The 25,803-nt window shown below is 39.0% G+C and overlaps 1 protein-coding gene across 1 annotated transcript; it reads right to left on the bottom strand.

The window, feature by feature from the left end:
- Nucleotides 1–1,114: 1,114 nt before the first annotated feature.
- On the bottom strand, nucleotides 1,115–22,224 carry vstm2lb (V-set and transmembrane domain containing 2 like b). Its single transcript, XM_026168442.1, has 4 exons — nucleotides 21,860–22,224; nucleotides 3,434–3,603; nucleotides 2,356–2,400; nucleotides 1,115–2,162 (listed from the first exon to the last, which is right to left on the bottom strand). The coding sequence occupies exons 1-4, from the start codon at nucleotides 21,972–21,974 to the stop codon at nucleotides 1,911–1,913; spliced, it is 582 nt and encodes a 193-aa protein (XP_026024227.1). The 5' UTR covers nucleotides 21,975–22,224; the 3' UTR covers nucleotides 1,115–1,910.
- Between the last annotated feature and the right edge of the window lie 3,579 nt (nucleotides 22,225–25,803).

Genomic DNA, 25,803 nt, shown 5'->3' with positions numbered 1-25,803 from the left:
TGTACTGAGATTACAAATGAATACTTCAAACACACTTTTGTCTCCTAACACATTACATCATTTAATGACCCTCTGTTATTACTGCAATGAAAGCTTTACTTAAAACAAGGATCATCATAATCTCCTCTCACTTATAAATCCTTCATCACTGATTATACTCAGACTGAGCTGTGGAATATTCTGCAAGTTACTACATGCCAGTTTCCTTTATATTCTTTTCTCAATTCCTCTGTAGTCAGAGAGACAAAAAAAGACAGTTGATTAACTTAAAAAAAAATGCATATCTGCTTTTTCAGCCCCATTTCTCATGCACCTCTTTTTCCATGTCTACTTAGGCTCCTGTAGCTGAGCTCTCTGGCACCTGTTCCCTTTCATCTGCCTCTCACGGCTCCAGTGTTTGTCCTCCAAATACTTCTAAATGAGCAGAGAGGGCTCTAGCTTTATGACACAATTATCAATTATCATTGTATTAGACAGCTGCAGATCACAGTGCTGAACTGGAACACAGCCACAGACCTGTAAAGCTTATTCACCATTTAACAGTGCAAGATACCACAGATATATCTCAAATATGCTACAAGCTCATATCACGAGCAGGCTGAACTCTTTAATTTGTGCCGTGCATTTAAAGAAAGCATCAGTATTCCTGTTTTTTTCTTCCCTCTAAAGGCACGAGTGCATGGAAGTGTCTCTGCATGTTTGTGACTTACTGCATTTCAAAGCTTGGAGGAAGCAGTGCTCTCTGCTGGTCAGGGAGATAAACTGTTAAGAAAAAGAAAGCCTGCAAAGCTTTTGAAGAATGCACTGTTTGTGTTGCACAGTAGCTGGCAGCACAACACAATCTGTCAGCCGTTTGTGGCAGCTCGGAATATAATACAATGCACGGGGAAAATCCTTTGTTTATCCCGTCTACAAATGTGTCAGCTTACACACCGTAAAACGTGACTGTATGCTCCAAAAGCACATAACACAATTCACCACTCAAGAACACGACTTACCTATAATCTTACAAACATGCAGAGTGATTAGTGTGCAGTAAACATACCATATAACTGATATAAAGAATTTAAAGCATCACTGGATCTCACGAGTAGTCAGTCTGCACACCTTGAAATGTATTTAAATTACCGTAAAACTTTATTTGATCAAACACAAGACGGAAGACCAGAATCACAGAATCAAATTTATAATTTAAAATGAAAGCATTTAACACAACAGTAGCAACGGGGCAAACACAGTCGAGGAGTGATTTGGGGAAAAAACAAAACAAAGGGTATCTTTGTTCAGAAAACTAGGACAAAATTTTAGTGTGATTTACGTACTAGCTGAGGTTTGTAATATTTGATTGGCACTGACTAACTTTGTGAAACAAAAGTATACAGTGCAAATAAGTGAATACACAAGAACAGATATCTCATCTCGATGTGACGAGGGCGTACACTTGCATTGTTACAGACATACTAGTTATGGTTAGAAAGCTAAATATACACTTTGCCCTTAAGGCGCCAAAAAACAAGGACTACACGATTTAAAACCAATGCACGGAAAAGTTTTCAGATAATGAAAAAAGTGTAAAATTATTCAGTTTTTTCTTACAAAGCATTCGTACTGAAATACTGCAGCTTTCAGCACACGTTTTGGTAAAAGACAATAGAAGTGGCACACTGCATCGTCTGTCTGTATCTTGGGCCTACAATAATAACATAAAACTTTGTCATTACAGCCTTACTGTCACATTATGGTAAACTTAATGCACAGAGATGAAGTCAATCAGATGTACTGTCAGTAAAACCATGAACAATCAAACCATGAAACACAAAGGGTCTCAGCCGTGTGATAAATTAAGTGTGCTGATGAGTGTCCCTCTTTACAGAGTGAAGTCATGCAAAGTGCCGGGCACATGGCTCGTTTTAAAGCACACAGGTCTCGTCACAGTCAGATTGATGGGGCAAGTGTGGGTGACTGCCCTGCGACTTATACTGGACACCCTCTGATCCCTGACTTCTCTCGGGCTTCACCTGGAGGTAGGCCCGGACGCGGTGGTGCTGCGCCACAGCACCGCTGTAGTCGATCACGCGGCACTCGTACGTGCCCTCGTCTGTTGGTTTGACGCTGGAGAGACGGAGTTTGTGGGAGATGTTACTACCGGCCACTTTCACCACCTAATGAGCAGAAAAGATCAAGTTTTCTTGTTTATGTTTAGTTTGGTGAAATGTCAAAAGAGCATCTATCAAGAAATGGAAATGAGTGTTACAAGAGTGTGATTTCTTACATGTCCATAATCGTGATTGATAATGCCTTTAATCAAACATGACTTTTCTAGGTGACAGCTGATTGATACCACATCAAACTTACACTAATTTTAGTGGCACCTCTGACAGTCTCCTCCAAAGGTACGACCTGCACGGAAATACGGATGAAAAGTTAACAGCAGAAAGCGACTGAGGCAGGTTTTTCAAAAAAAATAAATAGATCTCATTCTTAGCAGCATCTCACTGGAGGAACAGGAACAAACACGACTGATGTATCAGTATTTTTTCTTTTAAAGCAAAGGATTACTTGTTTGGATTGCTTTTCTGATGTGTTTACCTTGTTCTCCTTGTTCTCGTCTAGCTGAGGTTTATACGTGTGTGTGTGTTCAAATGTGCATGCACAAGAACACACTCCACAGTGCCAAGCATGTAAGCCTGTGAGCAGGAGAGTTTGCGTGATTGGGTATGCAGAGGCACAGAGGTATTCTTTTGGGCATAGGTATGAATTATGCATGGAGCAGAAAGAGATTTTGAAAATCTATTTCTTTCTCAGCACCAATTATAGTGTCTAGAGGCACAACAGGGGAGCTCGAGTCCCCCCATGATGGGAGAGAGTCAACCTGTTCCCCCAGTGCTGGCAAATGCTAATCAGCAATTATACCTTGGTTTCCATGCAAGAGGGTTTGTGCCACTGCATTTCCCTTTGACTGATATTCAGTAAGCTTTGGGTTTAGTCCAAGTGGACGTGCCATAAGAAACTGTGTAAAATCTGAAAAAGTGAATGTTAAAACGGATGTTCAGCAATAAAAAAAAGTGTACAGTGATTAAGGTTGCAAGAAATGATTTATATAATCTTTGCTTTGTTCTGGATGTGTTGCAATATCAGTTATATATGTACTATTTTGATCCATCTAGTATTTTTTGGAGCCATGAAATAATTTCTAGCTATTTCAGCTGTTAATTCACTACTTTTAAGCTAAAGCAGCCCTGTTTCATCTGTAATTGGAATTAAGATATATATTTTTAACAAATATTTTCTTGTTTAAAGTTAAATATAGGATGGTTGAGTTTAAGTTTGCTGAGGTATTACAGGAGTTTTTCACCTTCACTGGGCTACAGGTGACTCCATCAAGAAATCACTGTACATATACAATAAAGGAACTTCCATTACAGTTGCTTACATTATTAGTGATATAGGGAGGCTTCTCTTGCCACTCTCTATAGTCCTTGATATACCACCACTGGATCTCCAGGGAGTAGGACGGAGAGCCCGCCCCACGGAAGGAACAGGCCATCTCTACATCCTCACCACTGTGTGTCGTGATGTCGTGTGGGACCTCTGTAAACAGTGCTGCAACAGAGAGACAGAGACAGAGAGAGATGGGCTTAAAAGGACAGAAACATTATTTGTCAAAGAGCCTTGTGACAATGTGGCATTACTGCATCACACTCATACATGAGAAAAACTGTAAGCCAAGGACACAGTGTTGGAACTTAAATAAAAATAAAAATAAGGATTCAGGAAAGAGTGGTGTATTCAACCAACCAAGCAATGATTTTATACCGTAGGTCTGTTTGCACTGCAGGATGATAACAGTCATGATCAGGTTGGTGGTAATCAATCAGTTCCTGAATTTGTCTCAGTTTGCTTGGGATGCTCATAGAAACAAACGTGAGGCACAAATAGAAATCTAAAAATGAAACAAAATAAAACACATACACAGCAAAAAGTTGAATACTAAATAAATTAAACCAGTTAGTTAACCAAGGAATACTAAAAAAAAAAAAAGAGTGTAGAAGTGAAATATTTTCAGCTGGTTATAGCTGCTCTAAACTGACAAGGAAAAAATACAGAAGAGGGATCATGCTCTCTTATGTTTGGGCTAAAGTAAAAGCAATCAATGCAGCAAACTGACAATTCAATTAGCTTTTCTTTAGATATCAGTGTGCTTTTCAGTTGTTTTGAGTGCATTAATAAAACTGATTATATTATAGGTAAAGCTGACCTACCTAAAGGCTGTGGAGACAATAATTAGGGAATACCTTTTGCATCACAAGCCCACACACGTCTGAGATGTGACAAATGAAGCCCGACTGCAGCAGTGATGGATTTTAAGAACTCATTGTCAATGACTGATAATTTCAATTAAATAAAATTCATTAAATTTGAAAACTTTGACTTATTAGAAGTTACTACATTACTCAGACCTTATACACAGTAATGTGTATAAGGTCTGAGCAGACAAAAACATACTGAACCCAATCAGTGTAACACAAAATTAGATTTATGCAGCTTTAGAAATTAAATCAATACCAATGCAATTTTGAGGTTACAACCATGAAATGTAATCTAATTTCAGTCAGCTCAATGTTGTGCTGGCAGCGCATTGGCCATTAAAATTAGAATATAATTAATATGCTCCAGAGTAAAAGTATAATGCACATAAAGCATCACAGGTGATGTGTATTGATCAAATGTAAATGTACAGTTCAACATTCACTCTTCCTGTAGCTCTGTTTTGGTTTCTGCCATCACCTGGCAAAACTGTAAAACAAAAGGAAAGGTACTGAAAAACCCATCGCTCTTTGAAGAGCAATAAGGACAAAAGCCATATAGACTATCAGGTAATATTTTAAGTCTTATCGAGAAAATAACAATCTTTCAGAAAAGTGAGTAAGAGAGGAGTTTTTATTATTTGAAACTGATATTCACTCTGCTTTCTGCAAAGATGAAAAGTAGGCTTGATGGGGGAAAAAAGCTGAGAATAGGCAAGCAGAGAGAGGCTTTAGTGCCACTGGACAGACTCCTAAAGCCTCTGTGCCCTTGCACTGCTGCGGTGCAGCCAGGCAGTGGCCTCATTTGTCAGGAGGAGACCTGCTGTAGTTTTGAGACTCTCTGGGGCCAAAAGAGAAAAAGGCAGAAAAGTAGGATAGACACCGGACACTTTGTGACTAAGTTATCTGGTCTGCATGCAAATGTGCAACAGTGTAATCTTGTTTGAACACTTTTTTTTTATCCATTTTCCCCAACTATGCATTCAATTTACATACAATTGTAACATTTTTTCATAGGGACACAATATCTCGATATCTGATACACTTTAAAAACACTCTAGAAAAATAGCTACATAAATAACAAATAAATGAAAAGCATGTGTTCTGCCAGTAATGATGCTATGAGTAAGTGGAAACCTGAGGTTTAAATGGTCACTTAAAGAGGAAAGAGCTCACTGCAGAGAGAAGCAAGAAAAGCAAAGACTTACAGTGCACACGTGAGAAACGGAGAATTTTCATTAATGCTCATTTTACTACAAAAAAAGCTCTTTGTGTGTTAGGAGTTCTGTCTTCTCTGCAACAGGGGCGAAGCTAAAGGACCAGCACAAACACAAACAAGAGCCACAAACATTACTAGTTTTTCCAAATATTTTAACACTGCCCCCTGGTGACAATCCGCAGCGGCAACTTGCAGACAACAGCCAGCAGAGCCCTGTGTAGCAACAACGCACAACAGTTTTGGTCACCTAAGGGAGTTTACTTCTAATGAAGCTGTGTCGAGAGGCTGTTCTTTGGCACAGAGCAGTTCCGACTTCAACGCTCATATTCAAAAATGACAATCGAAAAAATTACAGTAACAAAGACTTTATGCTAATGTTCAACAGTTTTACTGGCATTCAGCACCTCACTTTTGCTTTACCAGAATTAATACTTTAAATGCCATAGCAATTCAATAGTTTTGGAGACTTTTCAGTTTGATTTAAAGAAGTCTGGACTGAAAAAAATGCATTGCAATCCTTACAAAGACTGGTTTCTTGCAGGACTAATGTATTAGTGTATGGGTAGCTTCGTAGCCTTGGATGTCTTATCTCAACACCAAACATATTGGTAAAATAGCTTGTATTGTGTCTCACACGGCCACAGATAATATTGTGTTGCATGGCCCCAAGTGATTTTCTCTATACTGCCCTGCCCTTCAACCACTGCCGTGAATGCAACACATTCAATAGAGACGTTTCCAAAAGGTCCTAACATCCTGCTGTCAGTATTTGCTCAGATAAAAACTGCTTTTACATTGGCAGACCAAAATCATACATATAGACACATTTCCTTTAAGCTTTTGAGAGATCTCCTGAAAGAAATCACTTTAACATTAAAGTACTTAATAAGTTACACTACAATACACTTTATTTATGCTAAAAAAAAATAACACTTCAGTCACCAAACAACCAAATATTTCTCTACTGTCTACGTTTCATCACAGCCTAACAATCTAACAGTTAAGATGCCGGCAGATAAAAGGGCAGAAACCGCACTTTCTAATGTATGTGTTGGGCAATATTTCGTGTTAAAACAGAGAACATGCAAAAGGTTCAAGGTTTAAAAATACAAACAGTACAACAATACAAAACATGATGACATGATGAAAGACAAACTATGAATAAACCATAAGTTCCTAGCTCAGGTTGAAATGTCACTGTGGATTGCAGAAATAACAGTCTTAACAAAAGATTCACTAGACAACAGCAAATTCTATCTCCTGACATTTTCAATCGGACACTTTCATTGTAATGCAAAAGTAAAAATGCCCCCATAAGAAAAGAAACATTTTACAGACATAAATGTCTTTTATTTTAAACTGCCAGCCTTTATAGAACGTTTCGGGGCAGATCAGATGTGCACAGACAGCTAAACAGAAAAACAATAGGAAGTGCAGATCTATGATAAGCAAAAGGAAACAAAAACTGTAAATGTGCACATTTTCTTCAGATTTTTCTGCACAGTAAGCTGCATCTGCTGAGACAATTTCCCGTTGCGCTAACTACCCCTACACTGCCAGTGCAGACTGTAATCACAGCAGGTACAAAGATTAACTGTAACCTGATGGTGCGTGGCTTTCTTGCTAGGAAACCACAATAATTGTTCATTTTGAACAGATCAAGACATTCAGAAATAGCACCTGGGAGAACTTGTGACGACTGTTATAAAGTGAAACATTCCAGAAAATTGTAACATGACAAGGCCGATAACGTCTGGCAAAATAAATAAATAAATATTACAGCCAAGGCATGAAGTTAGAGTAGTTACAGAAATTAGAGACATCTACATATTCTATTCATTCAGCTTTAATAAGACTAAACAAATAATAAGAGAAAAGGAGCAGCTAACCTATTTACTGTCACTCTAGAAGGTGGTGCAAAGATTGACATTTCTGAGAAAAGACATTTTCTTTATGGTTTTATGCCAACGCAGCTACTTTTCATAATACTACAATATGATGCTCTGCAATGAAAAGCACTCTGTAAGAGTATACGTCTCATTATTCAGCAGTGGCGATCTTGCCTCTCAGATCTCTGACGAAGAGCACAGATGTCAGGCAAAACTAATAACAATGTCTTGTTATATTGCGCTTTCAACATATGGTGCTACAACTGAAGCCGGGGAAGGCAGAGAAGTACGTCACGCACAAAATATAAGAGCAAAACAACCAAGGGTGGCATTTCAATCATCTGGGTTTTCTTACTCAATGCAGGTTCTCACACTTTTCTGTCCTCCAGACACAGTATCAACAGCCAGCGGCACAGCACTGCAGCATCTGTCACTTGGAACAGACTGCACTACTGCGGGGGGAAAAAAGGCTGTTTGTGTGCGACATACTGTAGAAAGTAAGAAACACAAAGCAAGTAAGCACAAAAAGGAAGGTATGGAATATCTTTAAAAAATAAAATGTTTCAACATAATAAATTATTAATTGACCAATACAGGAGTATCAAAACCCTTCTGTTAAAAGCACTTGGGGAGATGATCCAACAGAGAACACTGCAAAGGCCAATGGAACCAAAATGTAATAAAAAGGTAAGTGTCCCAAGTAATTAATAATAACAGTTTACAGTTCCACTATTCATTCACTCTCTGGTGGAGGCAAGCTACAGCTGTAGCCACAGCTGCCCTGGGGTAGACTGACAGAAGCGAGGCTGCCATATTGCACCATCGGCCCCTCTGGCCAACACCAGTAGTCAGCTGTAGGTGAACTGTCTTGCCCAAGGACACAACGACCAAGAAAGACAGAGCTGGAGATCGAACCAGCAACCTTCCGGTTACAAGATGAGCTTCCCAACCCCCTGAACCACGGTCGCCCGTGTTTTATGTCTAATTAACACGTAAACACTTTTACATCTTCAAGATTTTAAGTCTTTGCTGAAGAGCATAAGCTGTGAAATTTGGAACGCTTCTATTACATGACACGGCATGATAACATTACTGAATGAGCATGAGTAACATATTAGCTGAAGTAAATAACTTTGTAACATCCTAGACACACCATTGTATTTTGTGTATTTTGTGGTGTTTAGTCTGTTTTAATTGAACTCTGGTTAGTTTTCCCCTTTGGTGTGGACACACAACCACAACACAACACTCGCAGGTCATTTACAGAGTGAACATGATTCAACCACAATCTGACCCAACTACCAGGGAAGTTTGCCCAAAACACCTTCCTGTAGCCATGTATGCTTAGCATTCTGGGATACAGCAGGGCCCCACAGACAGTGTTGGGAAGGTTACTTTTAAAATGTATTCCACTACAGATTACAGAATACATGCCCCAAAATGTATTTTGTAACGTATTCCAATACGTTACTCAGTGAGAGTGACGTATTCTGAATACTTTGGATTACTTGACATTAGGTAAGGCTGCACTTTTTGCAGCGATCTCGTATAGAAAGCTATTCCGTGTGTATATAAAACAGGTCCGCGGCTCCAAGCCGTAGTAAAGGGACCTCTTGCTAATACGTCAGGTTCCGTGTCAGGCTTGTAGCAGAAAACTAGCTTTACTTTGTTGTCTGGGTCAAACATATCTTTTTAAAATTGCATTTTGTTAACTTTTGACTGTTTTTGTTTTATACCTTGTGAAGCACTTTGTGATCTTTTATCTAGAAATGTGCTATATAAATAAAATTTTACTTACTTACTTACTTAGCTAACGAGAGAGAGAGAGAGAGAGAGAGAGAGAGAGGCGTTGAAAGGCTCACAGACACATAAAGGGTATGGCAGTCCATTCTCCCTGCAACACGGACTACACTGCCCATGAGGCTACATTCTTTAGGGCTATGCCTCTAACACTCTGTCTTCATATTAAATCATTTTTTGAACAGTAATTTTTAAAAATATTTCCTCACGTCATTATGAGACACGAGATTGAGACACAGGCATTTGAGCCTCTTAATGCGTGTTTTGTTTGGGTTTCCACAGGCGTTGAATTACCAAAAATAGAGAGAGCATAGCCTAAGATATGAAACAGGAAAAGACCGCCATGTAATCCATTTATTTCAACAAAGTAACTGTTTTCTGAATACCACCTTTTTAAACGGTAACTGTAACAGAGTACAGTTACTCATATTTTGTAATTTAAATACGAAACAGCGGGACATGTATTCAGTTACTCCCCAACACTGACCATAGATGTCCAAAGGTCAGTACAGGCTAGCAATTAGCTATGAAATGGACATGGATTCTCCATGGTGTCCAGAGGTCTGTAACACGTCACCTTCTTCCTGAATTTTCCTTTGTTGCTCGTGCTTCAGCCACATGTGGCCAACAAGTGGACTGGAAATTCTCACGTGGTTTTTAATGATGTATCTTGGTTTGCTCATCTACTGGTTGTGAAAGGATTACATAAAAATGCTAAAAATAATACTTTTTTTCTTTTTATCTAAATAATAGTTAATGATTAGCCAGTCAGAGTATCAAAACAGTAGCACACATATTTAGGTCAGCTTTCAATCAGACTCATGCTGAACTGGTGTTGGCTTTAACAGTCTAACTGGTTACATTGGAAAAAACCTTTTATTGAAACAGTTCTTTAAAATTAAAATCAAAATAGAGAATAAAGGAGAACTCTTGAAAAATGACCAGTTCTGAGTGTCCACAGCCATTTGAAGCCACAGCATCCGATGTCAAAGTCAAGTCAAGGAGAAAGCTGCATGGGTAGTCCTCGCGTCCAGAGCTACAGTACCAGCACAGGCTTATACCTGCAAGGTAATTCCTGCACTTTTCCACTTCCCCTGCCAGCCAATAAGACCCTGAATCTGTAAAGGTAAGATTTTTTCCTTCAATTTTTAACCTCTTTCTTTTCTTTTAAATCCTTTGCCTTCTCTCTGCTTGTCTCTCTCACTAGCCCACCGACATCTTTCTTAAAAGTCTACCCCCAATTGTTGAAAACAATAGCATCTTTACTCTCCTATCTCCCTGTTCCTATTACCCTTTCATTTTTACTTTCTACCTATTAAGTATCCTTTCTCACTTTCATTCCTCCTTTTATTCGGTTCCCCTTTGCACTTTCCGCTCGCTGAGTGGGCAATATGTGTCTGCTGGCGTTCTGGTGTCTGGCATAAAGAGATTCTTCCAACAGTCTCAAGAGTAGCTCACTACATCTCCTGGAGCCTTGCCCACTGGCTTTGGCAGGTGTTCAGCATCCTGGGAGAATTACCCTGTGTGTAACTCGCTGTGTGGCTTCAATTCAGCATACTGTGTGTGTGTGTGTGTGTGTGTGTGTGTGTGTGTGTGTGTGTGTGTGTCTCTGTCTGAATGTAGCTATGTAGAATTGAAACACATGTTAAAAAGGTGCAACGCATTATTTCTTTGCCACAAGTTGACCACGTTCAGCCATGTGTTTCTGCTGCATGTTTTAATGCACACGTGTTCCCAATACAACAAAATCCCAGCTGAGGTAAAGGCAGAGAATAACAAGGCTTCTAAATCATCCTGCAGCATTTAACATCCATAAGCGTTGTCTTTATTTAACACACACACACACACACACACACACACACACACACACACACACACACACACACACACACACTGCCCAGAGAATCACAACAATTCAAAAAAGATGAAAGGATAAAGTAAGAAATCCTTTACTAGATAGACGAGAGGAAAATGACAAATGGAAATAAAAAAAACAAACAAAAGTCAGTAATTTCTCACATTATCTCCTGGAAAAATAACAGAAAAATATCATCCTTTCATCCATCCATTTTCTGCTACTTATCCAGGTTCAGGTTGCAAAGGTAGCCGTCTCATATATGCATATATGTCCAGACCTCACTCTGCCCTGGCCAAACCAACCAACCAACAGATGTAATATCTTGTCTAGCCCAGGACTTCCTCCTATGCCTGGAACACCTCATTTAGGAGACATCCAGCAGGCATCCGGGTGAGATCCTCAAGCTACCTCACCTGGCTATTTTCAGAGCAGAGGAGTAGCAGCTGTCCGCAAAGCCCCTCTCAAACGATCAAGGTCCTCACATAACCTCTAAGGATGAGCCCAGGCACTCTTTCGAGAAAGATAATTTCTGAATTAAGTAGTATCCTTCAGTTACCACTCGAACCTCGTGAGAAAGGTGAGAGTAATTCTGGCTTCTAATCAGTGATCCTACACTATAATGTATGAGATGTTTCAAGGTAGCTTTTCTCGAGGGTTTGTTGAGCAAACAGCCTAAGAATTACAACTATTGGTCATAGATTCAGGCGTTATCACCAATATAAACTCAATATGCAGTATTGATTTTAAATACAATACACTTTGGTTTGGTGCTACAATATGTATAAATATTACAGTGTACATATAAATCAAATACATTTACTTGTATACCATTTTTATATATGTGGTCCATGCAGGTATAGTGCTTTTGTGTTATCTAAGTGAGGAAATCGCATAACTGGCATTTAATCCAGGTGAATTTCAAACATAGCTAAATGTGTTTCACACAAAAGGTGTATATAAATATCTATAAATTCTTGTGCAGGGCATACCACGCTTCTCATCCTATGACAGCTGGGATAGACTCCAGCCCTCACGTCACATTAAACTGGATAAACAGAATGGTTAGATGGATGAATCTCATCATCCACTCTGTTACTGCATTACATTTTTATACACACTCAACATTTCTTTATCCATTTCAATTTAAGAGTCCTCTAGATTTTCACTGGACAAACTGTCAATTCCTAATGAGGATTATTGAAGACATATGGTATTCAAGATTATCTATGAATGTGGCATTAATCCTTGACAACTGCTTATTACACCGCACCAGAGATTACGTGAAGGAGAGACAAAGACGCATAAGTGAGGCTGACCGTCGTACCTTTTTCTAAAGAGGAAGACAGAATGACAGATGTTATACTGATGATTTTATGATCTGTTCATTCTAATATTTGACCATGTAGTCTGCTATAGTTTAATGATATATGTAAACTATCTCTGTGCCCTGCTTACACAGGAGCCACAACTCAACAATGCATGTCCACACATTGTCAGTGTACTTAAACACATTACACCTGTACAGCTGTGGTGGTGTATCATAGCAACAATGTTTCAAACAAGAGAGAGTGCAGTCTATTTGCATATAATCCTCTATGCTGCTACATTAAATCTACATTAACTACTGAGTTATAATTATGCTTCCTCCAATTTCACAACGAACTAATGGATAGTGTTTCTTCATTTTCTAACAAAGAGCTTTTTTACTTGATTTTGACATACTGACACTTTCTGAGTATGTGCAGTCAGTCTTTTTCCACATCACCATTTTTTTTAAGTCCATAAATTACAGAGAATAAAGACATTTTTCTATACTTTTGTAAGTGAAATTTCATTTTTTTTAATGCAAGGACTGGAAACACAGAATTCAGCTTTTACAGATTTGACTTTACACACCAATCTCAAGAAAAAAATTAAATCAAAGGACAAAAAAAGCATCTGGGTGAAAATTAGATTTCACACTATAGTTCAACCGACTCAGCAACTCAATTGTGCGCATTCTGCTTTATGTTCAAAATTTATGATGAACCTTAATTGTTGTGACTGCAGGCCTGATGATCAAATGTATGAGGGGAAAATTTCACATCAAGAAAGACACGAGTCACAGAGATCATGAACTTTGCGGACAGAGGGAATTGACCACAATAAATGAGAATATTTCACCTGTATTACGTGTACATTTCCTTCATTCTCACTTAAATGATTGTTGACAAAAGTATAAGCAATATCCAGTGTTTGCTATTCGATAAACTCAGGCCCTTTGTCAGGGTTTGACTGTCCATCTGACAGTTGTCAAATTGCATTCCTGTTAGCTATGCAGGAGCCCTTCTCAGCCCTGCCTGTGAAACATGACTTGTTGACAAACAAACTGTCTGCTGGTGTGCGCAGTGCCAGTGTCAGGCCGTAACAAGCCTGCTCAGCAGACGTCCAACTGTTTCCTGACTTTAATCACACAAGCATCACCAGAAATCAATCGAATAACCTTGGTAGAATGCTAAATCAACACAAAAGCTGACTCCGTTCGTGGACTTTCACGGCCCTGAACTGGCTGAGAGTACAATGAGAGCGTGTACTTCTGAAGTGGATATTGACTCCCAGGGAAATCTTAAGCACACTGGGTTGTCTCATTTATAACGCTATATAGCTGGCAAGGAGTGAGCTTGTCTGGCCTGGCCTTGTCTTAGTATGGATTTTCATAAAGGCAGTACTGTCAGAACCATCTTTTAAGCAGAGGCAGGGGGACGCTTGTCTGAAGATGCAAAGTACAGTACATGCATTTTTAAAGTGGCCCTCCTTGCCATTTTTTACTTTATTGCTTAGAGAGCAATGATAGAAGTGAGACCATGAGAACACTGGAGCAGCTGCTCTCTAGCCACCAAAGACTCATTAAAAATGAAAAAGGGGGGAAATAATGAAAGAAAACAATCCAGTGGAGGACATAAATATATAAACAAAGGCAAATACTTTGTTCATGCCCTACAGAGACCATACTTTTCCAGTAATGGTAAATATTTTTCATCTTCAGGTCCAAGGCAAAACAAGAGGGATAAATCCAGTATGAGTGGCAGTGTAAGGTCAATGCATCGATCCTCTCTTTCTCTCCCTCCCTGTTGTGGAGCAGCTTGAGCCGTATGAGGATGACTAAATTACAGGCGCCTCATTAGCATGGATGAGAAGCAAGTGTGACAGCCGTATCTTTCCTTGTCCATGCTTGTGTACTTGTGTGAGCAAGAGAGAGAGAGAGAGCGAGGAGGCTTGCAGTGTAAGCTTGTCAGCACCCCTGAAAGCTTCTGTTTTTACTTTGTGAAACCATTAAAGGATAGGGTGTATGTTATTCTATATTCCTCTCACTGCCAGTTACTTGAAGAGACAAAAACCAGCAATCAGTTGTTTTTTCCTTTTCTTGTATTTAGGGATGTAGACCTGGTCAAGATGAAGTTTAAACTAGAGGTGATTTAAGTGACTGTGTCGTTGTCTGTACCAGGCTCTGGCATGGTATTTTAAAAACTGCAGATCTGGTGGGATTGCCCCATACACTCGCCACACAAAAAGGAGAAAATATCCATTGAGCTACAGTTCTTGGGTGAAAATGCCTTGTAGATGACTGAGATTAAAGAATGGCTAGCTGCTTCGAAGTAATTGGAAGCCAATAACTAAAATAACCACTTGGTACAACCAAGGTATTCACCAGAGCATTTCTGGACATGGGACATGAATTTTGAAGCAGATGGGCCAAAAGTTGGACAATAGAGGACTAAAAAATGCTGCCTGCTGCAATGAATCTGCATTTCTGCTGCAACATTGAGATGTTGGGGTCACAAAGTGACACAAACAATATGAAAGCTTAGATCCATCCTGCCATGTATCAACAATTCAGGCTGCTGAAAAAACAGTGTCACTGTGTATCATGTCAGTCTTGTCCTTTTTCAGCTGCTCCCGTTAGGGGTCACCACAGCAGATCATCTGTTTTCCATTTCTCCCAACCCGGCAAGCACCTGCATGTCATTTTGACAGCACACCGATTAAGTCTCCTCTTTGGCCTTTCTCTTTTGATCTTGACTTGTTTCTTCTTCAGCTTCTTTCTCCCAATCAATTTAGTCTCTCTTTATTTCTCCCATATCCAAACCAAGTCAATCTCACCTTTCCTACTCTGTGCCTAAACTGGGACTTTACATACCGTACTAATTCCTAATTGTATCACCCTAAATGCAAATCTTAGAATAATATCAGTGTAAAATATGTATTTCAGGAAGTAAGCACAAAAATAAGATTATGATGCAATCTAAAGAGGCCTTAATGGTGTGGCTGAATTTAGAGAGATAAAGTATAATGATTGACAGCAGGCTATACTTGACTGTTGAGAAAACTCGGCCAAGGACCACAGTGGTTATGTGGCTCGTCTGAGCCCATCTCCAGGGCTGCTTTCATGTGTCAGTCCAGTCCTACAGAGAGATATGAGAAATGATGCCTGGTAGCTGGAGGAATTGTAGAAATCCTTTTCTAAGTTAAGTGCAAACATTTTTCACCTGAAAAGGTGCTGCCTTACAGGGACAGCTAGTAAAATCGGGTTCATTAACTCAATGGTGCCATTTGAGTCACATCTATAGGGCACTGTAGAGAAGAAACGAATCATTAAGAAGAAGAAAAAGCTGTAAATACCAAGACACAAAAACCCAGATAAACAACATAACTTCGACCAAGGTGAATGTAAATAGCCCGTGAACAGAAACCCCCTGAGAGAAGGGATTTCACTAATTTGATGAATGGGTTTAATAATCAGGGAAGCCCCGAGGGAATCGTGGGTGAAACAACAAGAAGCTGCAGCAATAAAGAGACCTGCTGCAGATACAGATATTTATCTTGATCTTAGAAAGCTTTAATCCTGCATACAAAAAACGCCTACTGAGAGTTCTGTTAGATCGATGAATACAAGACAACCTTTAGAGATTATCGCACTTTCAAAACATCTTTTAAGTAGTCAATAGCTACTTTTCTTAAACCTGTATACATATATAAAATAAATATTAGGATCACCTAGGATATTACGTCAAGAGATTTCTGTACAACAGTTACAGTACAAGTGACAGCAAATAACCAGGTGTGGGAAATAATTATACTGATAAACAAAAAAATTGCCAGAAAGTCAATAAAGCTGTATTTGGTCCAGAATCAGCTCTGGGGCAAACAGAAAGGTATGTCCTTTGGGAAATTATCATTTACTGCGAGACCTTCAGCCTGAATTCAAGGTGGAAGTTAAAAATAATGAAATAAGGATGGAGCCGGGATTCAAGCAAGCAGCTGTCCACCTTTTGCCACTGATACACCGGGCTTACGGACTGAATTTTTCATAGCCCTTGGGACGCGAGACACGGAGGCTATTTCTGCGTTTCCTCCCAGTATGTGGCTACATGAAGTATCACGTATTGTTGACAACACATACCAGGGCTCTGAGGCATTTTCGAGATTGCTCACCGTACTCCATCTGGAGTCCACAGTAATGAAAGACAACATTATGTTCCTTTCTTCTATGTCGCCCTTGAGAGCCTTTAAGTAACGGTGTCTGTGTTTTCCTTGAGTAGAGTGCAGGAGCCCTTGCTTGGCATGTCCTGTCTACACAGTTTCAATGAACTAAACAGGACATTGAATTAAGCTGCTACATTTTCACGTTACTTTTTCTTGAATTGAAAGTAGACATATAATAATCTGTTTAATATCTGAATCATAACACACAGAGCTTGTTAAAGTAGAATATTCACTATTGTACTATATTTTCTGAACCCTCTTTATCAAAAAAAAAAAAAACAAACTTGAATGTGCACTTTGGTACACTGGGATTGTCACAATACTAATATTTAAAGCAACCCAGGAAAATACTTGATAGAACAGGGACAAAAAAAAAATCCCAAAAAATTAAGAGCCCTTTTTAAAAAAAGTAAGGATTAGAACGATGGAAAGAATAACATCAGTGATAATACTAGTTTAAGTTGACTGATAATTGCAAGCTTTAAATGTATTATTAATAATAAAAATAGTAAATAATTATCATCATCATCATCTTACTATAACGATGCATTCCTGTTCCCAAACTGCTCCTACACACAAATGATTTTTATAGCACTCAAATCCTTACAAATGATATATTATGTGTAGTAGCTGTTCTCAAAATCAATGCCAACATTACGTGTACGTGGCTGGATGCAAATACATTTTGCAGGTGCATATTGGGGTAACTTTTCTCATGCACAACTGTAAATAAGTGTTCATTAAAATGATCAAGCTAATAATGTGATTCAGTTGTCTTAATATATAGCTTGCAAAGAAGAAGAAATACATGTATTTTTTGTTTGGTGTTTATGAAAAGCTGTTTTGGCCATCTGACTAGATACAGTGATATAACGAACATAAAAAAGAATAACATGACAAATTTACATTCATGTCTGTGTTGTAATGCATGAGCAAAGCAAAGAATAACTGTCTGCAGCACAGATTTTTGCTGGTAATAATAATAATAATAAAACTTTATTAATATAGCACCTTTAAAAAACAACATTAGGAAGTACTTCACGAGACAAGACAGGAAATAAACAGCATATAAAACATTTAAGAGGAGATAAAGATGAAACATTAGGTATAACAATACAGGCAGCACAGGGAGATTAAAAGCGATGAATGAAGACAATTAAAATTAAAAAACAAGTAAATTAAAAGCAAATATAAAATAAATTAAAAATCCCTAGCAGAAGGTGATAAAGCAATTACAAAGGACAACATAGAAATAACTCAGAATGGAGGATCAGAGAAAGCCTACTTATGAAAATGCGTCTTTAAGAGATTTAAAAGACAAAAGTGAGCCATTCAGGTCTTCTCAGGGAAATTGTGGGGTAACTAGCCTTCGCTGAGGACCTCAGGTTAGACCAGGAGTGTACAATTTCAGGAGATCGGAAATATACACTGGTGCCAGTCAACAATAACATTATAAAACCAATTCAAGACATAATAGTAGGCCAATGAAGAGAAGTATTTAAATATAAAATAGAAGTATTTTGTTCATTTTGGTTCTTAAAATATACACGTCAAATATTTTAAGATGACCTAAAATAGTACCAAAAAAATGTTTCCACAGGTGTCGCCACTGTGGATGCATGTTTCATTTGCACTGGATGCACTTCCAACACTCCCAATAATCAAGGCTTGGGACCAGCTCTGGGAATGCACTAGCTGGTGACCCCCTGTGGCTGGATTTGTGGCTGTCGAGTAATTGCTAATAGTGAAGCAGCTCATGTTAATATACACACCAGTTAAGATAATGACAACTGTTCACTGCTTAATGTTGTTGAAAACGGAGCTTTTCTGAACTCTCGTAATTCCTCCTCAAGTGTTGTTCAGTGTTACGAACATCACCTACTTCACAGACAATTTTTCATATGCCAAAGGCATCAGGTAAAATGATCAATCTCTTGTCATCGTAATGAACCTTTTCACTGTTGTTAGCATTTAATTGGGCAAATCACAGTCGGTTATTGGAGGAAAATTAGCAGCAGATGAATCTATAATTAAAACAATCCCAACTGCTTTTTTTTCCATGAGAAATTCTTTGTTATATTTAAATTTTTATTAATAGTCTTAATTTATTAAATAAAATATGATATTTTAATGTAGCTACAAGTACTGAAAGTCGATTGTTCAAAGCTTAATTTTTGTTTGACTTGAATGTCCGTAAAGTCAGGTAGGTTTCACAGAAATATCAAGACAACTGATTGATATTTTTTTTCTTACAGATCAGAGGAGATTTCTGTATCACCAGTCATCACTTCAAGTCACGTTGTGTTACACACACTCTTGTTTCACTGCCCTTCTGTTTCCTACCAAGCCTCCACCAGCACCCTCTGCTGTGACAGCATGACTGTGCAATCTGTTGCCCCCCACCTCCTGCACTGTCAGAGCTCCATCAAATTAAAAGCCAATGCAAACTGACTGAGCTGGCTGTCCTCATTAAGAGGACACCAAGCAGAGGACTGGGTGAGGATCCTAGCCACTTTGGAAGCCTAATGAATTGGTACACGCCCCCACACTGTGAAGGTAGTGCACTCACAGAGCAGGATGAGCATTGCCAAAGAACACTAACACTGCAACATCTTATGCTAAAATTGAAAGGCTTCCAACATGTCTCCCATCATCATTATCATCACTTCCTGTTATAAGTTACCCCCGAGACCTCCCCCATTCATAACATCACTTATTACAGCTTCTGTCGCTTTCCTTACTGCTGACACTTGACCTTCAAGTACTTATGGCAGGTAAGAGTCTTATTCTGATGCATGTGGCATACAATGGGGTGAAGCTACTGATCCATTGAACGTGTTTGTCTTCAGACAGAACATATAATTTTGCGTTGCAGGTGATTCAATCTACACTTCAGCTCAAGTGGAAACTGGGGTGCAAGGGCCAGATGCACTTATCTGAAACAAATGAGTCAGGGCTAAATCTAACAAGCACTCTCCAGAACTGTGCATCCAGCCTCTCTGCTCTGCATGAAGGCTCGGCTTCCCTCTGCTTGAGCCATTTATCAAAGAGTCTGATTACAAAGAAAAGAAAAAAAAATCTTATCTAACCACAAAGGATAGTACAACTCTGTTTTCTGGTGGTGAAGCTGATGTTGTACAAATATGACAGTAGAAAGCTTCTAGGTTGTTTTCTCAACATAGTTTTTCATTCTTGTTAAACACACGGAGGCGTTCCTTCTTTTTTTTGCCTGGGAAACAGTATTAATGGCAACACTACAGTCGATTTTAATTTGCTTCCTTTGGGAAAAATGCTGCTGATTTTCTAACCTGTCCAGTACAGTCCATCCTTGTGACGCCGCTGCAGAATTTATAGTTTGTCAAGTCAAAGCTAAAATGCTAAACACAGCAAGCTGAAGGCAAACCACGCAATTTAATTATGTAACAGTAAGGTTAGGAGGTGCAGGAGAAAGGTGAGATTGCTATTAGCTATAAATGATAATTCTGTTCAAAATTTCACAATGTATGAACCACAGAAAACGAAATCAGTTGTTTTTCACATTGAAATAAATTATTAGAGCTGGTAAAATAAAATATAACAAATAATGAAACAGTGGTTTCAGTGACTATGACCTGAAAATATGCATTCAAACGTGCAGGTAAACATTAAATGTTTCAGTCTGAAGTAGGTTTTATCGTTGCCCAACAGATCCTGCTGTTGACGGTGCAAGGGTAGACACTTATCTAAAGGGAAGGGAATTTTAATGTAGGCTTTTACATACCATTTTTATGTTAGCACAGGTACAGTACAGCAATCCCAGTGAAACTACAATAAGTCATGTGTTATTCTGTGAAATACCAACCTAGAAGGACAACCGGACAACTGCAAACTTACAATTTTTTAGCCAGTTCTAAGTATGAAATATGGCAAGTTACTTGAGTAACAGGGCATCTCAAGCCTCTACCCACATCCATAAAATGCACACAGCACAGTACAAGAACTTCATTCTCCTCTGGGTGAATACTAAAGCTGTATTTTGTCCTTTAAAACACATAATGTGCACATCCTTTTGCACTTGTGTTTTACTTTATAGTGTTAGATTTTATTTTGTTGTACATCAGACTAAATCTTCAGTCCACCCTGGGTTTAATTTTCCGTATGTTGAACTACTCTGGTAAGCCTTGTCAATTTGAACAGCTCACACAGTGTGCTGTTGGATTTGTAATTCATATCTACTTTTTCATAACTCTACAGTTCTTGTTTAGCAATATTAATTAGCATTATTATTTTATACTTTTTGATGAAATACAACTCAAAATAAAGTTTTCAGAGACACAGATTTTCTAAACTGTCTTAAAATGAAACATTAATACACCACTGTAGTGGTCCCAGTAATGGGCAGGCTACCATCTCACTGCAAAACTGATTTTCGAAGGGTGCCCTACACTGCACACCATCCCATCCAATCTCTCCTCACATTTTCTGTCCCTCTGTCTCTACCATCACCTATTGACTTGGGAAAAAAGACATTACCTAAAATAATTAGGAATACTGTATGAAATTACTAAAAACAAGACGTTTGGTTGGGGGTGTTGTGCCTTGGGGAAAGACCTGAGTCAGTTATGTGTAAAGTAAAATTTAACAAAAAAAATGTACTTGTCAGACCAAAGAGCAATGCATGGTTAAGAAATGAAGAAATGAAAGATGACTGACTTTATTACAGTTTATACTAGTCTTACATTTTCTCTGATATTAAAAAAAAACATTAAAAATGTTTATTTTCCGCTGACATTTAAGGATATGTAAACATTTACCAAAGTTGCAGCATCTATTTTGTGAGTGTGTGTTTGTGTGTGCTACAATAATTATACACACAAACATTTTGAAGACACTTTAGTAAGAAGACATTATGATGAAACACCTGCCTGGCTTCAAAAGCCTTTGTCCTGCCCCTGCTTGTTGTTAACCTAAGTGTGCGTGTGTGTGTGTGTGTGTGCGTGTGTGTGTTTGCGCTTTTAATGAGTAATGAAAAACAAGTTTCATATACAGGGATATTAAAATGCTCAAACATGGTCGAGCACGTTGGTGTAAACACAATAAAACATGATGAAAGTGCACAACTCATTGTTTAATTTAGCCCCACACACCCCATCCGTAATGTATATGAACTAATCACTGACATCAAACGTTGTTGTTCACTAAACCCCACCCAAACACTTAAGAGTCAATGCAATGAGAGCTTCACTCTCCCACTCCAACAAACACACTCATTAACACAACTTACCGTTCCCAGAGATGTGATTATCCACCTCTCCGTGTCCGTCGTTGAGAGCTGCGTTAAGTTGAATGTAAAGTCCCGCGTACTGTAAAAGCCCCATTATCACTCCGAAAGCTCCCATTGCTTCGGCCGGTATTTAAAACAGTTGTATGAAATTTTCACGTTAGATGGAAAGCATCGGTAACGATATATCCCCACCGGCGCAGAGCAGCCCTTGCAGACATACAGCTGGAGCTGGAGGACAGAGACTCGGAGACCCGCTCGGCTGTGAGAGGGAGGAGATGATGCGGCCAGCGCGGGCGGAGGGAGAAGCAGCGTGTAAACAGGTGAGGCGGCTCACACCGGGACAGTCAATTAGGCGGAGGGATCTGACAGAGCCCTTACTGTCGTTTTAAGTTTATCCCACACCCCCATTTTTGGACACCCTCCTCACTCATTTCATCTACACAGGTTAGATAATTGCCCTCAGTAAACATATTAATGTATATTTAACGTGGCGGTTGAAAAGGTGGGATTTAATTGTTTCATGCTAAGTGTATGCTGAGGGTGTTTGGTGTGTTTTTAAACTGGGTATCCTTGCTAACCCTTGAAGTTAAAGGAATAAAAGTAGTTCCACTTTGAGAAACGTCCAAGTTAGGAGGGCGTTAACATTAATGGTGCTTTAAAAAAATGCTATAAGTGTTTCCTTTATGCACTAAGAGTAATGTTTGATCATTGTTTACACTGATAAAACACTCTGCATACAAGCTTGTATACAGGCTTTGTTACTAGCTGGGTGATGCCAGCTAGCATGCTATTAACTGTCTCAGAAAACTGCAAAGAAACTACGTTTTTGTAATATTTTTCTGTAATATTTTTGTGTTCGTATGGTCTGCATTAGTGATCATGTCAGTGTTTCTGACTGTGCTTTTAGATTGACCTACACATGACACAGAGGTGGCATGTGAGCCTGTGTTGAGCTGTCCAGGGCTGACAGAACAAACGCAGTCTGGGCTCAGTGAAGAGACAAGTGGCCTTTAGCCAGTCTTCTTTCCTTCCCAGTTTGACAGCCAGATGAGTCACATTAGAGCTGAAGGACGACGCTCTGATATTGGAGACATAGAGACAAGAACATTCTGTTCTGTTTTCAATGATATAGGCTACCATATTTTTTTTTAACAATAACAGAAATAGCAAGAAATGCACCCCTTCATGCTGAAGACACGAACGCTTTTAATATTTCACAGGGCTTTTCATATTAAGAGGACATCTTCCATCTGCTCCAAAAAGTCAATTCTGCTCTTATTTTACTTGATTCAGCAACAAACAAGCGCACAATGCAAAGTAAGAAAATTACGATATGGTGCTAAGAGGCCACTGCATTACTCTGAGAGGTATAATCCCTTCACATTTAGCTTCACACATGCATATGCATTTGTTTTTGCTCGAGTGTGTAATTAATTATTATCAAAGGCAAGGGAGCCCTTTATCCCTCTTACTTTGATCCATCTGCGCGAGAGCCTGACACGTGGAGCTCACAGCATGCATTTTAAATTTTCTGCAGAGGGTGGAATATTTTTCTTTAAATTAAAGTTTGAGCACATTTAAACTGTTATTTTTGATCACTCCTTATTGTATGAGTTGTAATAGAGTCATGTGGGGACGTAAAATCAATTTCGTCTGCTTCAACTTTAATGAGGTATTTAATACCAAGGCACCTTCTGTCATCTCCTGGTGTCAGTAATACTGGAAAATGATTTATTTGCTGTTAAGACATTTGGGACATCCACAGCTTAAAGCCCTTTTCCCTCGAAATATGAGCATGAGCAGACAGCACCATTTAAGGAGCTTAGATATAATTTTGCCGCTACAAAAGAAAACCAGTTAACCTTAGAGGTCTTTGAGAAACCCTGCCATTTTCACAATGCACCAGCTGGTCGAAAGAGGCTCATATAGCTATTTATTCTTGCTCTTGGCTGATGGTGCCTTCTGGTCTCCTCCTGTGGCTGTAAGCTTGGCTCACAAGCCCCGAGAACCGAGGGTGAAATTGAAGCTGATGTATGCAGACGTTAGCCTCTAAGATGGACACAACACCTGCCTGGTAGCTGTGAGATCACCACCTCTCTAGCACTAACTGCCTCAGACAGCCCCAGCTAGAGATGAGGAGAAAATGCCTGTGTGTGCTTGTGCCTGTGCGCGCGTTTGAGATGATGGGCCCGTTAAATGTAAAATGAAGGGAGCGAACTGGGAGTGTGACTCAACCAGGGAGTGGATTTCAAAGCCAACAGCTTCCACAGAAGCGTCATGACATCCATTATTTATTCACTTCACTTTGACACATTCAGTTCCTTCTTTTTTACCTGCTGCTTTTAGAAAGGGAGCCTGTTTCTCCTTATGAGCAAACTATCATAATCAACAGAGATTGTAATGCACAATACTTGCTCTCAATGGGATAAATTTAATTATGTTCAGACCATTAATTATATTTAAATGCTTGCTTTTTTGTAGTTACCTTCAAAAGAAAATTACCTTTACGCCTTTCTTATGTGGATAGATATTTATGAAGGAAAAAGTACAGCAATTTGCACAACTGCCAGGTAAATTGCTTTCACATTTTCATTTTTAAAATAATAAGCACAAAAAGACAGTAGTTCCATCTCACTTTGACTGATTTGTCCTGACTCCATCTCATATTCTAGTTCCACCTACTCATTGATACTGTGCCAGTAAAGCTGAAACAATCAATAAAACTGAATATTGTGCAGTGTGCATCAGCTGTTGTACAGGAACAGGAAATTCCTAAATGTAAGTTCCCCAGCTTTCCTACTCGTTTTCTGTTACAGAAATATAACGCATCAGTGCCAAGCACTTTACCAACATTCAAATATGGTGTTACATCACTTTTAGATAACCCCTGAATCACTACCAGTATATATAATCTCTAAAGGTAATCAGCCAGTGATACATTTAAGCAAAGTGGCTTTGTTAGCGTGCTCCTCAGCGCTGCCTTTTCCACAGGTTCCTCCCAGCCGTGTCAATCAGATCAAACGGATTCAAGACAGCTGTTTGCCCTCTTAGTTCTTATCTTGCTTCTGCTGTGTGGTGTTTAGGTCTTTAGGTCTTTATCTTTGCCAGCCATAAAAGAATAGCATTATTGTTTTCAAGTTGTGTCTGCGTGTGCGTCATCAAGGCAAAAATAAAAAATCCTGGTAAATGTGGCTTTGAAGCTTTTGTCAGGTGTTTAAATCTCTAGGTTGACTGATTTTGTCAGTGTAATAACATCACAATCAAAGGACTGTGTTTAGTTTTTCACTGGATGAAAAACGTGCCTTTATTTTACATATTAGAATGACAGTCCATGTGTCTGACCATCCTTGGTGGTCATTGCCATTTTGACTTTCTTGTCCATGGAAACCACCTTAGTCCATTATCCCCTGGCTTCTTGAACTCTATTGCAGCTCATGCTGCTAGTTTAAAAAGGATGAGGAAATGACAGTGGGTGTGTGATAAATGGGGGTTTTCCACTCTTTCTTCAATGCTCTGTTTACCAGGCTTCATAACAATATTTCTTTTTACTCTAGATTGTGCGGAGCTCCCAAGGTGTTGAGCACTTCATGAATATTAAACAAAGCTTTGGGAGCTACGTAACATCATCTTTAATACGATGAGGATTTAAAATGTGGGTGCATTTGCAGACACGCTCAATCATTTTTGTTTATCCGAGCACTTTTGGATTCTTTACACTATCCCCGGGGATTTAACGCTGCGGCATGTATATTTAAATCCTGAGGCATCTCTTGCTCTCTCTCACAGTTTTTGAGTGTCTGAGCTTTTCAGCATGTGGATGGTGAAGGTATTGCTTTTAAAAGCGAGACAATTTTGTGAGTCAAATGTTGCCGTACCCTTGTGAAGACGTGCAGGGCTTACACAGAGAGAAAACTCTACCTCTTGGGGGTCGAATGGAGGAGAAA

This window comes from Astatotilapia calliptera, chromosome 5, assembly GCF_900246225.1.
Source record: "Astatotilapia calliptera chromosome 5, fAstCal1.2, whole genome shotgun sequence".
In the NCBI taxonomy this organism is placed as follows: Eukaryota; Metazoa; Chordata; class Actinopteri; order Cichliformes; family Cichlidae; genus Astatotilapia; species Astatotilapia calliptera.
The sequence above is the reverse complement of the archived record's forward strand: the minus strand, read 5'-3'. Positions and strand labels throughout refer to the sequence as shown.

Excerpts from the sequence above, each read along its gene's own strand:
- vstm2lb (XM_026168442.1), bottom strand. The coding sequence starts at position 21,974 with ATGGGAGCTTTCGGAGTGATAATGGGGCTTTTACAGTACGCGGGACTT. Across the intron at positions 3,604-21,859 it reads TAATCACATCTCTGGGAACG|CACTGTTTACAGAGGTCCCA; the intron begins GTAAGTTGTGTT and ends TCTCTGTTGCAG. Across the intron at positions 2,163-2,355 it reads GAGGTGCCACTAAAATTAGT|GTGGTGAAAGTGGCCGGTAG; the intron begins GTAAGTTTGATG and ends TCTGCTCATTAG.